The following is a 16,628-nucleotide window of genomic DNA, read 5'->3' as shown; positions in this document are numbered from 1 at the left end:
TTTTATTTACTCTCAATCTATACTCTGTACTCATTAGACTGTTCATTCCATTCACCAGATCATGTAATTCTTCTCGATTTTCACTCACGATAGCGACGTCATCAGCAAATTGTATCACAGTTATCCTTTCATCGTGAATTTTAATTCCACTCCTGAACCTTTCTTTCATTTGCGTCATTGCTTCTTCAATGTACAGATTGAACAGTAGGAGAGAAAGATTACATCCCTGTCCTACATCCTTTTTAATCCGAGCACTTTGTTCTTGGGTGTCCTCTCTTATTATTCCGTCTTGGCTCTTATACATATTGTATATTACCACTCTCTCCCTATAGCTTACCCCTATTTTTCTCAGAATTTCGAACATCTTGCACCATATTACATTGTCAAACTGTTTCTCCAGGCCAACAAATCCTATGAATGTGTCTTGATTTTTCTTTAGTTATGCTTCCAGTGTCAACCGCAATGTCAGAACTGCCTCTCTGGTGCCTTTGCTTTTCTTAAAGCCCAACTGATCATCATCTAACTCATCCTCATTTTTTCCCCATTGTTCTGTAATTTATTCTTGCCAACAGCTTGGATGCATGAGCTGTTAAGCAGATTGTGCAATAATTCTCGCACTTGTCAGCTTGTGCATTCTTCAGAATTGTATGGATGATATTTTTCTGAAAGTCAGATGGTATGTTGCCAGACTCACATATCCTACACAGCAATGTGAATAATCATTTTGTTGCCACTTCCCCCAACGATTTCAGAAATTGTGATGGAATGTTATCTATCATCTGCCTTATTTTAGCTTACATCCTCCAAAGCTCTCTTAAATTCAGATTCTAATACTGGATCCCTTGTCTCTTACGAATAGATTCCTGCTCCTTCTTCTGTCAAATGAGACAAGTCTTCCCCCTCCTAGAGGCCTTCAATGTACTCTTTCCACCTATCCGCCCTCTCCATTGCATTTAACAGTGGAATTTCCATTGCAGTCTTAATGTGACCACCCTTGCTTTTAATTTCACTGAAGATTATTTTGACTTTACTATATGCTGAGTCTGTCCTTCCAACAATCATCTCTTTTTTGATTGCTTTACATTTTTCATGTAGCCATTTCATCTTAGCTTCCCTGCACTTATTTATTTCATTCCACAGTGACTTGTATTTCTATATTCTCTCTTTTATAGTGATTATACAGGGTGACAAAGAAAAATGGGAACATTTCCACAGTCCAATAAAACTAGAAGTGATGAAGGAAAGAAATTGCATTTTTAGTAATTGAAACCTTATAACTCTGCCATTTACGTAACATTGAAGACATTTATCATTTATCCTCCTGTATGAATACATTTGTGAAATCTGCTGTTGAGATTCCTCATTAACCACTGCAACATCTCAGCTGGGATGCTGTGGATTGCAGCCCAAATTCTGTTTTAACTCTTCCCTCATCCAGGGTTCTTGGTCAAGTCATGTAGACAGCTCTTGAGGTGGCCCCACAAGGGGGGAGGGGGGGGGACAAAGGGATAAATCTGGTAATCTAGGGGGCCAGGGAATGTTACCGAATCATGAGATGACACGATTGCCAAACAATTCTTGCACTTACACCAATGACTGCCGTGCTGTGTGTGTGTGATGTCGTTCTGTCCTCTTGAAACCAGGCTTCTTGAACGTTTGGAAGGTTGTTCAATTCAGGTGTAATGAAAGTTACACCACACCATATTGACACTTTACTAGCATGTAAAGGGCGATCATGAATGTCATTAGGATTTGTGTTTGCTCAGTAACGTTAGGTCTGTTTATTCACATAACGTGTGAGATGAAAATGTGCCTCATCCGACATCCACAACTTGTTTAGAAATTCATCATCATTGTTTATTTTTGTTATCATTTGCTGACAGAGTCCTAATCGCAACCGGTAATTGTTGTCCTTCAATTGTTGCACCATCTGTAGTTTGTACGGATGAAATTTTAAATCAAGATGAAGAATTCGGCAAACACTCTCCCAGGACATTCCAACCACCGCTGCCTGCTTATGAATTGAACTCCGTAAGACAGACATGTGTACAAAATTAATGTTCGTTGGAGAACGCACACTTCTTGTTTTTCCTATTGGTTTCTTCTTGAGGGCAGATCCAGTCTCTTCAAAGTTATTAATCCAACATTTTACCGCATGTTTCGATGGAATGGCATCATGACGTCCTAAATTATAAAAACTCCCCCTGCACTGCTACCAAACTATCATTGTTTTTATAAAACATTTTTATGGCTAACACATGCTGTTGTCCATTCCACTGATCCATGATTATTGAAATGACAGACTGTTTACTCACTAACTGTCACAAATCTGCAGTGCTGCCACCTTCCCATGGCTGCCACTACTCATTTCAAACATTCCCATTATTCTGTGTCACCCTGTATATGGGATGAGCATCATTTTTTGAAAACTTTCCAATGCTCACTTGCTTCTTCCTCTGTCACTTTTTTTCTGGTGTCTGCAGCCATGTTGTACCAGCCTCACCACACACTGTAGTCTGCTGATTTTTTCCCTGTTGTTAAAAGAGTTCCCCCCCCCCCTCCCCCCCCCCCCCCCCCTAACCTGTCTCGGCCCTCATTACAACATGAGCAACAAGGAACAAGGGACGACTTCATCCGTTTTCTTTCTCAAAATATTCCCTCATCAAGTACACGAATTCGAGAACTCGGGTATGTAGCACACTTTGCTTCCTGTGTTTAACTTTCATTTGTTGTATTTACACTGCACGTCACACTGGTCATGCTTTAAAATGACATATAAGAGTATGTATACAAATAATTTCTGAAACGAAATAAACTTTGAACTAGATTTCTAGTCAGACAAAGCAAAATGGCAGTATCGGTTTTCAGCAAGAAACTCACTGTTACAAAGGTGCGCATCATTTTGCAGTTACCAAAGACTTGACTCCCAGACTATAGGGACATCTGTGGGATGAGGTGTATTGTCTTGTGCAAGTAGATGTGTGTTGAGTGGCAACAGGTCCATATATTAAGCATTTGTAAAAAGAAATAATAGAAAGAAGACTTGGAAAACTATGTTGAAAAAGCAAGTTTATGTGTGACAGTAGTCAATAAAATAATATTTGTATTACTACATGAATTGCATTGTGTATTATGGTTTTTGGAATCCCGACAATCACTTACAATAACCCTATATACCTTGCCTTGTTCATGGTCTGATTTATGAGACACAATGTGTGGGAACAAGTGGTCCATGTATAGATTGAAGAACACTGGGGATAGGCTACAACTCTGTCTCACTCCCATCTCAACTATTGCCTCCCTTTCATGCCCTTCTACTCTTGTAACTGCCATCTGGTTTCTGCACAATTTGTAAAAACCTTTTGCTCCCTGTGTTTTATCCCTACTGCCACAAGAATTTCAAAGAGTGTATTCCAGTCAGCATTGTCAAAAGGTTTCTCTAAATCTACAAATGCTATAAATATAGATTTATCTTTTTTAAGCTATCTTTTAAGTTAAATTGTAGAATCAGTATTGGCTCATGCATTCCTACATTTCTGTGGAACCCAGACTGATGATTCTTGAAATTGTCTTCATTGATTTTTTTCATTTATCTAAATTATTTGTGTCATATTTTGCAACTTTGATTTATTAAATTGGTAGTTTGATAATATTCACACCTGTCAACACCTGCTTTCTTTGGAATTGCAATTATTACATTCTTTTTGATGTGTAAAGGTATTTTTGCTGTCTCATTTATCTTCCACAACAGGGGGAATAATTTTGTCACAGCTGGCTGTCCCAAGTAGAGATGGGTAGTTCGCGAACGAACGGGTGCAAAGGAACGGTTCACCAAGATGAACGAAAGGACCGCACTCGCCGTTCTTCGCATGACCACCTGTCTCAGTTCCACTGCCGACTGCTCCTAGTTAGTTCAGTATCCAGTTGCTCGTTTTGTTCACTGTGCTCGCCTCGTTTACATGTGTTCCAAACTGTTCTTGCACTTGGTTCTGGCTATTCAGCACCCACGACCGGTAATCAAAAAGTATTTTATAGTTACGTAAATTACATAAAAATTACGTTGTATGTAATAGGTACGTCTTTTCAGGTAACAAAAGGGCATATCAGCTCACTTCATTATATCTATGAACAGCAGAAGACATACTTATAACAAGGAAAGTGTTTTGTTATTCATATATTTTTTGGTTTCATCGGCTTGATTTAGCAGCTAACTTTCAATAATTTGCTTAATTTTTAGTGTACGAAAACTCATATAAAACGATTTTCGTGTATCTTTCATATACAAAACATTACATTTAGGAAGGCTGTAATTATTTTTAAATTTGGTTGTTTCCAATTTGCGTTACCTACTAGTTTGGTGTATTTGGAAAAAAAAAGTGGGTTGTGAGTCATTTTGGCTCAGAAGGAAAAGCGGTGCCTCTCCATTTGAAAAGACATAGATTGCCATAAAATCGTATTTACTTATTATCTCAAAAACATTTGTTTAGAAGGAGCTTTCAAACCAAAAACTTTACTACTTATTATTATTATTATTATTGCTGCATTAACTTTAATAATGCAACTTAAAAACCTAATTTTTACTAAGCGTGTGACCAAGTATGAGAAAACCACATTTTATTTTATGCTTCCATAAAGTCTCAACTTCCCCTATGAACTCAGAGACAACGTGAAGTATATATAGGGTGTAAATGATTATTGTTTACAACGTAGCATAGCTATGTAGTGGAAGTCGAAACGAATAATTTTATACAAGACACTTGTGGTCTATTAAGTTGGAAAACAGCCACCCACAGGTTTACAAGACTACATGAGCTATAGCCCATGTGCGTCGCGTGAGATTTTCGTGTTCTCTTCTCCAGCTCTCTACACATCATTATCGATTGTTTCGCAATTGTTGCTTGCATTAACTTGTTATTTCTTCACTGTCTAATTATTACACGTTTGTCTGTTTGTTGTATCTGCTCGTAACGGGCAACACATCGTCCGTAATTATTGAACAGTCTGTACTCGGGGCCGGTTTTCCGTGCGCCACCCTATATTATTTTCCTGCAATCAGCCACACAAGGTTCTGCAGAATCACAGAAGTTACTTCTAAAAGTGTATAAGAATTCTGTAATGAATAAAAACTCTACACTCCAGGGGGTAGGCAAGTGCCCCCTCTTGGTGCCCTCCATCCTTCAGTCACCTACACTACTAGTTTTCAGTTTTTCATAAGAACCATATACCAAGCACAAATGAATGGTGAATGAGTAAAAATGAACGGTTCCCAAAAAAGAACGATCAGCAGTGAACTAGTTCTCAAGGATGAACGAGTTTGCCCATCTCTAGTCCCAAGGATCTCAGTAGTTCTGAGGGTATGTTGTCTACTCCAGGGGCCTGGTTTCAATATAGCTCTTCCACTGCTTGTCAAATCCTTCTGCCACATCATATTTTTCAGCTCATCTTTGTGTATTTCCTCTTCTTTTTCTGTGATATTGTGGACAATATGCCCACTAGAGCTGTTGAAAATATTTGTTATAGGATTCTGTATGGAATGTTCATTTACAGGTTACAGTTTCTTAATACAGTTACATTGTCTAGAAATTTTCTTAAGGAGTAGTACTTTGTGCAGTGCTTTCTTCAGTGCCTCGAATTTCAAAGGCGCCGATGACCTTGACGTCGAGTGCCCGTAAGCCCAAACACACACACCGACTTCAAACAGTGGATGTTTCTTCCCATTTTTTTTATTTTAGATTTTCTCAGAAGTGACATTTTCTGTAATGGTTGGCTAAGTGAGTGTTAATTCTTCTCTTCATCACTGCAGTATATTGTTCCCACAAGTGCACATAATTGCATACATTTTCTACAGCTTGAGGAATTAATCTCTTTGCATGAGAACTACTGCCAGCAAGAGTGATTTCACGGTCCAATGAAGGACAGCAGCAGCCCAGGGGGATTGTTATTGTAACCATTATTAGTGAGATTACTTACTGGATTGTCCAGCTGTAATGACAAAACTTTTTTAAGCCCATCAGGAAGGTGGATGAATTCCACAAATCTGAAAAATCTGTAATGGAAATCTGAAATGTGCCTCTTCACTGCTGCTTGTTCAATGGGTTGTCTTCAAATCAGATGCCACGAAAAGATGAAAGTCTACTAAGCTTATAGTCTTGATGATAGCTTCATTGTCTTCTTTAAAGGCATGATGGTGTCCATGGGTTCTCTTCTAGTACAGAGAAAATTAACTGATGAAAGGACTGTGAAAATCGGGTAATTCTTGATATGCCAAATGAAGTAAATTACTTAAACTTCTAAAAATTTGTATTCTGCGGCATTTGACATATTACGATGACACAGTTTTGACAAATGCAGCCAATAATACATCTGCTGTCTGTAGCCTTAGAAACCACTTCCATTTTCAGCCATTTCCTGCCAAGTCCACCGACAGTAAAGAAGAGGAAGAAGAAGAAGAAAAACAGAAGAGATACTATACAATCTTTCCTGTAGGGTCATCTTACTGCTTTTTGTGACAGAATGTAAAATTTCACATTCTGCCTCATGGTTTTCTATCAAAAATTGATCAGCAAAGGTCTTTGTTCCTTAATCACCAGGTTCCCTCATGTTCATATGGCATAATTGTCATAGCTCTGCCTGACTGACCAATATATACCTTTTCAAACTGCCTGCCTGTGATTTTATACACACTTCTCAGTGTCAGGGGTTGCAGTTTGTCTTTACTATTGAATAAAAAATTTTGATGTGCTATTGGTATTATAAAATGCAGGAAGAATGTCCCCAATTTGGAACTGGGTTTATAGTCAATGCGAAAATAATTGATTAGATCATCGATTTTCAAGCCATCTCCCCTAGAATATGAACTTTGAGTTTCAAAGCATCCAATAAATTTTATACCATCTATAATGCCCATGCCCCTACTAATAAGAAGAATTTTCTAACAAAGACTAGGAAAGAAGTAGAAAAGTTTTGGGATCTCCTTGACCAAACAATAAACCTAGTAAATATTAACAATGTTAAGATCCTGTTAGGGGATTTCAATGCCTAATTTGGAAGAGAAAAGAAATACTGGGATATCATTGGGAAATGGGCTCCACATAAACAAACAAATAAGAATGGTCAAAGACTTGTTGAACTCTGTAGGGAACACAAACTGATCTCCAAGTCCACGTACTTCAAAAGGAGGCCAAACAAACTTAAAACTTGGAAACATCCTGATTGGAGAAAAGGAGAATGGCAGCTGGATCATGTATTTATGGACAAATTTTTCCACAGAGAAATCTACAATGTTAAAGTATTAAGAGGCGTAGATACAGGTTTAGATCATTACATTGTCAAAATCAAAATTAAATTCACACCACTAAAAAAGAAACCAAAGTGCAATAAACGAAAGAGGAACTTTGATCCCCACCAATTAATTAGAAATGATAAATATAAAGAAGTCACACAGGACATAAAACTGACAGATAATTTAGAAGAACTGATTCAAATTCTCAGGCAACAAGCAGAAAATTTAGCCCCACTGAACCCACGTAAAAGACATGTCTGGTGGAGCTCAGAATGTGACAACATTCATGAAGAAAGACATCATGCATGGTTAAAATTTAAAAACGCAAAACAGAAGAAAATGCAACCAACCTCAAAAATATGAGGGAAAATGTTCACACAAATTATCAGGCAAACCAAGAGACAATCACAGAAAGATCTAATCGACTCAATAGAAGAAAATTGCCACAAAACCAATTCCAGAGACTTTTACAAAATGTTTGGAAGACAATTACAATTGCCCCTCCCATGTTAATGCTGAAAAGGGAAGATGGAAAAATGGCACATAATGTGGAAATGGCATTCAGAGAGATGAAAAATTATGAGGCATGCAGAGAAGACCAAGTTTTTGCAGCACTGTGGAAATATGCCAGTGATACAGTTCGAACATCCTTACACATAGCCCTAACAAAAGTCTGGATAACAGAAAAGTTTCCCGAACATTGAACCACCCACTCCACTAAAAAGGAGAAATAGACAGAAAATTGATCTTGGAATATCCTTTGAAAAAACAGTCATCGTGTTAACTGACTCAGCACTCATAAACAAAATTGCCATAGGAAACCAAGAAATCAAAATTGTAGATAAATTTAAATATCTGGGAGAAATCATAACGTATAACCTCAATGAAAAGCCTACATGGCATAACAGAATAAACTAATTGACAATGGAAACAAAATTAAAACACTACAAAACAGCCACTCAACCTGAAATAACATACACAAGTGAAACCATCTTCAAAACAACTAACAATGCACAAATAGTCAAAATAGAGAGAAGAATCATCAGAACGTGCATCAACAAATTGTACCAGAAAGATGGACACTGGAGAGTTGCTACAAATGAAACAGACTACAAGGAAATAGAACGGTAATGAGTACAAGTGGGAAGAAATGCATTTCATTTTTCAGACATCTAATCAGAACACCAGAGAACAGGATCATCAGGAGAATAATACAAAAATTGTGGAATAGTAAGTGCAACATTAAGTGGATTACTGAAATCAAGGGAAATACGGATGAGCTACAGATTACATTGGAAGACCTTAGAAACAAAACTGACAAAATCAGGAAACTCACAGACAAACAAACCAGACTGCAAACGAGAATCAACAAACATACAATAGGAATGGTAATTTCCGCTGATGAAAGAAGGATGAGATCCGAGAAATGAAATACTACTGGGCTGACAGGAAACTGGAAAGTTCTTTGTATAAAGTTGGCTAGAGAAATCCAACGAAGGCCATAAAATGCAGGTCTGTAGTTGTGAAACAAAAGGTTTTGCAAGATTATCTGAAATGTTGCCAATAAATGGAATTTTGCACCAGGCAGATTGCTGTTAGCCATTGTACAGAAGAACTGTCATTTTACTATTTTTCTTTTTTCGTAGTACAGTATCAATCACCCGCCAGGTTAGCGGAGAGCACTAATGCATTGCTTCCTGGACTCGGGTAGGCGCGCCGACCTCAAATTGGATCCGCCCTGCGGAATAACGACAGAGGGTGGTGTGCCGGCCAGCCTGGATGTGGTTTTTAGGCAGTTTTCCACATTCCACTAGGTTAATACCGGGCTGGTCCCCACGTCCCACCTCAGTTGCGCGGCTCGCAGACATCTGCACACATTCACACTATTCCATGGATTACACTAGTTGCAGACAGTTGGGGTACACTAATTCTGTCCCGAGGAGTATGGGGTGGTGACAGGAAGGGCATCAGGCCAGGCCAACCTTGCCAAACCTGATTATCTGTGCCAACCCTGTGTAACCGCAGGAATCAGGCACAAGCAATAGGTACAATAGTATCAGTCGGGTCAGAGATACAGCCATTGCTGGAAGCCATACATTTGATGGTTTGTAATTCTATTTGAAAGACTGATTCAGATAATGGAAGAGATATCAGGGATTCACCATTGAATGGAAAGCTGTATGTTTGTGACTGTGTGGATTCTGGGAGCGGGCAGGGATTGTCATCTCTGTTGCAACGGTTTTTCTGCAAATGCTGAATAAGTCTCACCTTGTGCTAATATCTGTATTATGGTCCATAAAATTTATAGAAGAGCCTCTCAACTCCATTGTGTTATGAGTTTACATGTAGTAATAATGTTTGTAAGTGTCTAGTGGTTCTGGTCTACAAAAAGAGCACATTATCCACATATCTGAACCCCCACTCATTTTTGCAATACAATAGCTCTTTCAAAATCGTTTTGATATGTGGAATACAGTGGAACCTATATATATTACATTTTTTGAGGGACCCAATAATTGTGAATGCTGTATAGAGGAAAACACTATGAAAGAGGAAGACTTCCAATTGATAATTATATAACTTAAGACAAATTTTATTGAGGATATGGTACATAAACATGCAGTAAATTGTACAAATTAAAAATAATTGGCTCCAAAAAAATTGCTTTAATAGTTAAATTGCAAAATGCATATTAAGTCAAATTTTCACAAAAATCCGTGAAGTGGCCTAGCTTTAATGTCATATTGCTAGGATTTTTTGAAGTAATCAGTTTGCTTCCTATTTCTTCTGGATTGAATCAGAACCATTTCTTGTTCTACATGAGGAAGTTGTGTTAACTGCTGTGTGCTCAGCTTTATGGGCCATAATAAACCTCCTGAATGTTTCAAATCCTTCAGCTGCTTTAGCATATGGAGGCACTTCTGTCTCACTATCACCTTCATTTTCACTTCCATTTTCATTGCTTCTCTCAGGAGTCAATTCTTCAACACTCAGCATTCCTGTGATGGCCACATCATCTAAAGTCACAAAATCCTATTGCTTACTTGTGCTTTACTCCAATTCACTGCACTGCAGTAGAGTCACCGTTGTTTTCACTACAGATGTACCCTGTTTGCTCACACTAAACACAATAAAATGGTGCCAACGCGGCAGATGGCAAGTGTGACACGTGTCACATCTCACGTGACTCTCTCTGATGTGTGACTCGTGCCGAGCACAGCCTTTCGGGGTCTCTGCGAATCCACAGAGGGGAAAACAGTGCGTCTAAATCCACTGGCTTAAATGTTATAAAGAGGGAAATATTTATTAGATTTCCAAAATTATGACAAAAACATGAACGGTGCATGGAGGAAACCGTGGTATTGAGGAAGCATAGTGCAGACAAAAGTTTAGCATTGCATACAAGTTGCTACAAAAAAAATCAGAAAATTTCATTGTAGCAGTCAAACCAGTAGCAGTAAGACATTCTACCGTAAATGTCTTGAGGTACACGTCTTAGCTATTGCTGCACAAAGTTGCGTCATCTTTGGCAAATGCAGTTGTGAGTTGTAGTGGTGCTTGTCAGGATGTGTGTCACTGCTTCTGCAAATTGTGAAATGGATTACATGAAGGGGCAATGGATTTGCAATAAATCCTGTTTCAAGTTGAAGAAAATTGCAGTTGAAATCCACCACATGCTGACAAAGGCACTTGGTGAGAGTGCACTGAGTCAAGCAAGAACATTTGAGTGATTGGAGTACTTTAAGGAATGCCGACAATCTGTGGAAGATTACAAACAGTCTGGCCAACTGTCAACGTGCACAACACAGATAATAATCGCAAAAGTGCACGATGTATGTCACAAAGACTGGAGGCAGACAATTCACAGTGTTTGTAAGAGATTTAGGCTGTTGTACAGTACGAATTCTAGCCATTAAACTGACCATTAGATGAATTGCAAGGAAGTTTGTCCCTCAGCTTCTCAGCACTGACCAACGAAACTGTAGGATTCAGACATGCAGTGAGCTGCAACAAAGAGTTTGAGAGTGTCCAAAATTGTTACCCAGAGTCATAACAGGTGACTATTCTCGGTTAACAATGAAAAATGCCATTTTCCCTGAGACCAAAAAAGTTCGACAAGTTTGCGGCGACGTGAAGTCGGTGCTGATCAGTTTTTTTGACGTAAGAGAAATAGTGCGTAAGGAGTTTGTTGCACCTGGTCAGACTGTGAATAGCCAGTTTTACTGCAAGGTTTTGAGGCTACTGATGGAAGATGTTTGGACCAAATGGCCAGAGTTGTGGAATAAGAAAGACCGGTCGGTGCGCCGTGACACTCCACCCGCACACATCTCCCTTGTTGTGAGGGGATTGCTGGCCAAAAACAACATGGCAATGACTCCCAACTTCCCTACTCACCAGACCTGGCGCTGTGCGACTTCTGCCTGTTCTCGAAGATTAAAATCAGATTGGAAGGGTGATGTTTTGACTCAATTGAAGACACCCGAGTGGAATTGCAACAGCTCTTGAATGCCCTTTACCCTGCGGACTTCCATCAGTGCTTCCAAAAATGGGAATAATTCTGAGTTCGTTGCATACATGCCTGAGGTGACTTCTTTGAAGCTGACAGAGGACATTAGGACATAAGTATAGTTTCATGGTGTTAACAGTGAAATTCTTTAATGTTTTGGACACCACCTTGTATATGGCCTCTTGGTTGGGATCGGAAATTATGGACGTAACATAGAGGAAAACATTATATGGAGGAACGTTATAAAGATGTTTCAGTGTATAATCATTTGAGTGTGAAATAATTAATTTTTATGAGCCTCGATTTATATGAATTTATTTTTACGTAAATATACCAGAGAAGGAAAGTTGCTACTCATCACATAGCGGAGATGCTGAGTCACAATAGGCACAGAAAAAAGATTCACGCAACTTGCACACACGTCTGCAGTCTCAGAGAGCTCAAACTACACTGCGAGCAGCAGCACCAGTGCATGATGGGAGTGGCGACTGGGTGGGGGTAAGGAGGAGGCTGGGGCGGGGAGGGTGAGGGATAGTATGGTGGGAGTGGTGGACAGTAAAGTGTTGCAGTTTACACGGAGGGCAGGACAGAAGGTGCGGAGGGGGGAGGGGGTAAGTAGCGGAAAGGAAAGAAATAAAAATAAATTAAAAGACTGGGTGTGGCGGTGAAATGACAGCTGTGTAGTGCTGGAATGGGTACAGGGAGGGGGCTGGATGGGTGAGGACAGTGACTAACGAAGGTTGAGGCCAGGAGGGTTACGGGAACTGGAGCAACTTCATTACATTCTCCACCAGGGTTTCAATTACCTCTTGTTGTGTCCTGAAATGAGAAATGTCCTGCCCACAATCCTTCCCACCCCTCCTACCATGGTATTCCGCCATCCACCGAACCTACACAATATACTCATCCATCCTTACACGACCCCTGCTCCCAGTCCCTTACCTCGTGGCTCGTACCCCTGTAATAGATCTAGATGCAAGACCTGTCCCGTACATCCTCCTACCACCACCTTCTCCAGTCCGGTCATTAACATCACTTATCCCATCAAACGCAGGCTACTTGTGAAACCAGTCATGTGATTTACAAGCTAAGCTGCAACCTCTGTGGTGCATTCTACGTAGGCATGACAACCGACAAGCTGTCTGTCCGCACGAACGACCACCGAGAAACTGTGGCCGAAAAACAAGTGGACCACCCTGTTGCTGAACACGCTTCCAAACGTGATACCCCTCATCTCAATGACTGCTTCACAGGCTGTGCCATACAGATCCTTCCCACCAACACCAGCTCTTCTGAATTGAATGGGTGGGAACTTTCCCTGCAATACATCCTACGTTCCCGTAACCCTCCTGGCCTCAACCTTCATTAGTTGCTGTCCTCACCCATCCGGCCCCCCTCCCTGTTCCCATTCCAGCACTACACAGCTGTCATTTCACCACCACACTCAGTCTTTTATTTTCTCTCCTTTCCACTACTTACCCCCTCCCCCCTCTGCACCTTCTCTCCTGCCCTCCGTCTAAACTGCAACACTTTACTGTCCACCACTCCCACCATACTATCCCTCCCCCTCCACACCCCAGCCTCCTTCCTTATCCCCACCCAGTCGCCACTCCCATCATGCACTGGTGCTGCTGCTCGCAGTGTAGTTTGAGCTCTCTGAGACTGCAGATGTGTGTGCAAGTTGCGTGTGCGTATGTGCGTGTGTGTACTGCTGACAAAGGCCTTAATGGCCAAAAGCTGTGATTGTGTGTATCTTTTTGTTGTGCCTATCGCAACTTGGCATCTCCACTATATGGTGAGTAGCAACTTTCCTTCTCTGGTATTGTTACATTCCATCCTGGATTTTCCATTGTTTGATTGTATTTCTATGTAAACAAAGATACCGATACCTGCAAGTATCGAAGGATTCCTAGTGTATCAGTTGATCGATTACATTACTAACCGTTGTACTCACTTCTGCCATCGATGTGCACCTCGACTTGTCGTGTGTCACCGAAGTTGCTCCTTCACGATGTGGCGTACAGGAGGCAGTGTGTGAACGAGCGAGTGTTCTGAACGTGGCTGTCGTGACCCCACAGGAGACGTGGAGCTGAGGTTCAAGGGCCACCGGTCGTACCTGCAGAACACGGCGTACAACACGGTGCCGCTGGTGGTGCACGGGAACGGTCGCAGCAAGGTGCTGCTCAACACACTGGGCAACTACCTGGCAGGCGCCTGGCACCCCGAGGAGGGCTGCGTCGCCTGCTGGGACAACACCCTGTCTCTGGATGGAAAGAAGGTGAGTTGTGGCCAGTACACAGGATTTGAGCCACTCTCACACAGTGTGTTACAGTTCTTATTTGTTTTTCCTTGTCTCGAGCACACAGATCGGTCCCCTACCTGCATATCCTGTCAACTCCTCAGAGCCTCACAGTTTGGCGTCTCACAAGGGACCGCACCTACTTGTCATCACAGATTTTCTACATCTACATCTACATTTATACTCCGCAAGCCACCCAACGGTGTGTGGCTGAGGGCACTTTACGTGCCACTGTCACTACCTCCTTTTCCTGTTCCAGTCGCTTATGGTTCGAGGGAAGAACGACTGCCGGAAAGCCTCCGTGCGCGTACGAATCTCTCTAATTCTACATTCGTGATCTCCTCGGGAGGTATAAGTAGGGGGAAGCAATATATTCGATACCTTATCCAGAAACACACCCTCTCGAAACCTGGCCAGCAAGCTACACCGCGATGCAGAGCGCCTCTTTTGCAGAGTCTGCCACTTGCGTTTGCTAAACATCTCCGTAACGCTATCATGGTTACCAAATAACCCTGTGACGAAACGCGCCGCTCTTCTTTGGACCTTCTCTATCTCCTCCGTCAACCCGATCTGGTACGGATCTCACACTGATGAGCAATACTCAAGTATAGGTCGAACGAGCGTTTTGTAAGCCACCTCCTTTGTTGATGGACTACATTTTCTAAGGACTCTCCCAATGAATCTCAACCTGGTACCCGCCTTACCAACAATTAATTTTATATGATCATTCCACTTCAAATCGTTCCGTATGCATACTCCCAGATATTTTTCAGAAGGAACTGCTACCAGTGTTTGTTCCGCTATCATATAATCATACGATAAAGGGTCCTTCTTTCTATGTATTCGCAATACATAACATTTGTCTATGTTACGGGTCAGTTGCCACTCCCTGCACCAAGTGCCTATCCGCTGCAGATCTTCCTGCATTTCGCTGCAGTTTTCTAATGCTGCAACTTCTCTGTATACTACAGTATCATCCGCGAAAAGCCGCATGGAACTACCGACACTATCTCTTAGGTCATTTATATATATTGTGAAAAGCAGTGGTCCCATAACACTCCCCTGTGGCATGCCAGAGGTTACTTTAACGTCTGTAGACGTCTCTCCATTGATAACAACATGCTGTGTTCTGTCTGCTAAAAACTCTTCAATCCAGCCACACAGCTGGTCTGATATTCCGTAGGCTCTTACTTTGTTTATCAGGCGACAGTGCGGAACTGTATCGAACGCCTTCCGGAAGTCAAGAAAAATAGCATCTACCTGGGAGCTTGTATCTAATATATAATAATTGGTATATACAAAATTAAAGTATATGCAGAAATGAAAGTGACAGAAGAGGGAACTCAAGATTGCTCAATGCTTATAAAAGATAGCACTTGTGGTGTGGGTTAGGCAGGGCACAAGTCATTTACATTTGCATAGCTTACACATGAGGTTGGTGCAGTGCAATGAGTATAGAATGATACTGTGAGAGTTGTGTGCTTATTTTATTTTATTTTATTTGACATTACGTGGACTGCATATAAACTGAAATAATGCTCATTGTACAGGGTGGTTCATAAAGAAAGAACATTGCAGTTGTTTGCTACAGACAAACTGTGAAAGGCAGAAACCATTGTGCACGTCACTGGATCTGGATAGAGGGAAGTTGAGAGTTCTGTGTTCACACAGACATTATACCACACCCTCAACATGAGCACCACGCATTGGGCGAGAAACATTGAAACGGTAGTCCATTCCATTACACCCTCAAATCAACATATCCCCGTTCATTGAATCGACAGCTTCACCAGTTTGATTTTTCAGATCTCTAAGGAAAGCTGCACTAGGTGGGACGAAGACTCGGTCATTTATGTACCCCCACAGAAAGAAATTGTAAGGTGTAAGGTCTGGCAGGCCAAAAGCGATGAATAAGGTCGTGTAGTCTACCTCTTCGAATCTAGTGTTGTGGTCTGGTCTCGTTAAATAAACGCCGCACCTCGAGGTGAAAAAGAGGCGGGGCACCGCCGTGCATAAAAATGAAATCGTTCTAATCGTCGTAAAGTTCAGGAAACAACCAGTTTTGCAGCACGATCAGGTATGAAGTTCCTGACAAAGTTTCCTCTGCAGAAAAGAAAGTTCTATTGACTTTATGAACATAAATGACACAAAACGCATTCATTTTCAATTAATCTTTCTGATGTTCAGTGACGGTGCCAGGATTTTGTGACCGCCAAATTATTACATGATGGTGGCTTAGTTTACCTGATAGACAAAATGTTAGTTCATTTGGAAAGCTGTGCTGTTGGGAAAATGTGTCCTCTACTGTATCCTTTAGTAATGAAGTGTAAAATTTGTACCTTCCGTTACGGTTGTCGACACGCAATTGCTGCATTAACAGCAACTTGTAAGGCTTCATATGCAAGCGTCATTTCAGAACACGCCACACCATTGTTTTAGGGAGCTGAAGCCCCTGGAGTGGCTGTCTTGTGGACTTTGAGGGGGGCTCCGTATGATCCCATCTCGGATACTCTCAACATTTTCGTGAGCTTTTCCTTTGT

At 41.1% G+C, this 16,628-nt stretch overlaps 1 protein-coding gene across 1 annotated transcript in view; it reads left to right on the top strand.

Annotated features, from left to right (window-relative positions):
* The window catches only part of LOC124720509 (procollagen-lysine,2-oxoglutarate 5-dioxygenase), a 438,909-nt gene that overhangs the window by 152,722 nt on the left and 269,559 nt on the right, over positions 1 to 16,628 (top strand). Inside the window, exon 6 of the mRNA XM_047245868.1 lies at positions 13,868 to 14,067. Coding sequence (XP_047101824.1) covers positions 13,868 to 14,067 — 200 coding nt within the window. The remainder of the gene's footprint in view (positions 1 to 13,867; positions 14,068 to 16,628) is intronic.

Source organism: Schistocerca piceifrons, chromosome 11 (genome assembly GCF_021461385.2).
Source record: "Schistocerca piceifrons isolate TAMUIC-IGC-003096 chromosome 11, iqSchPice1.1, whole genome shotgun sequence".
Lineage (NCBI taxonomy): Eukaryota > Metazoa > Arthropoda > Insecta > Orthoptera > Acrididae > Schistocerca > Schistocerca piceifrons.
The sequence above is the reverse complement of the archived record's forward strand: the minus strand, read 5'-3'. Positions and strand labels throughout refer to the sequence as shown.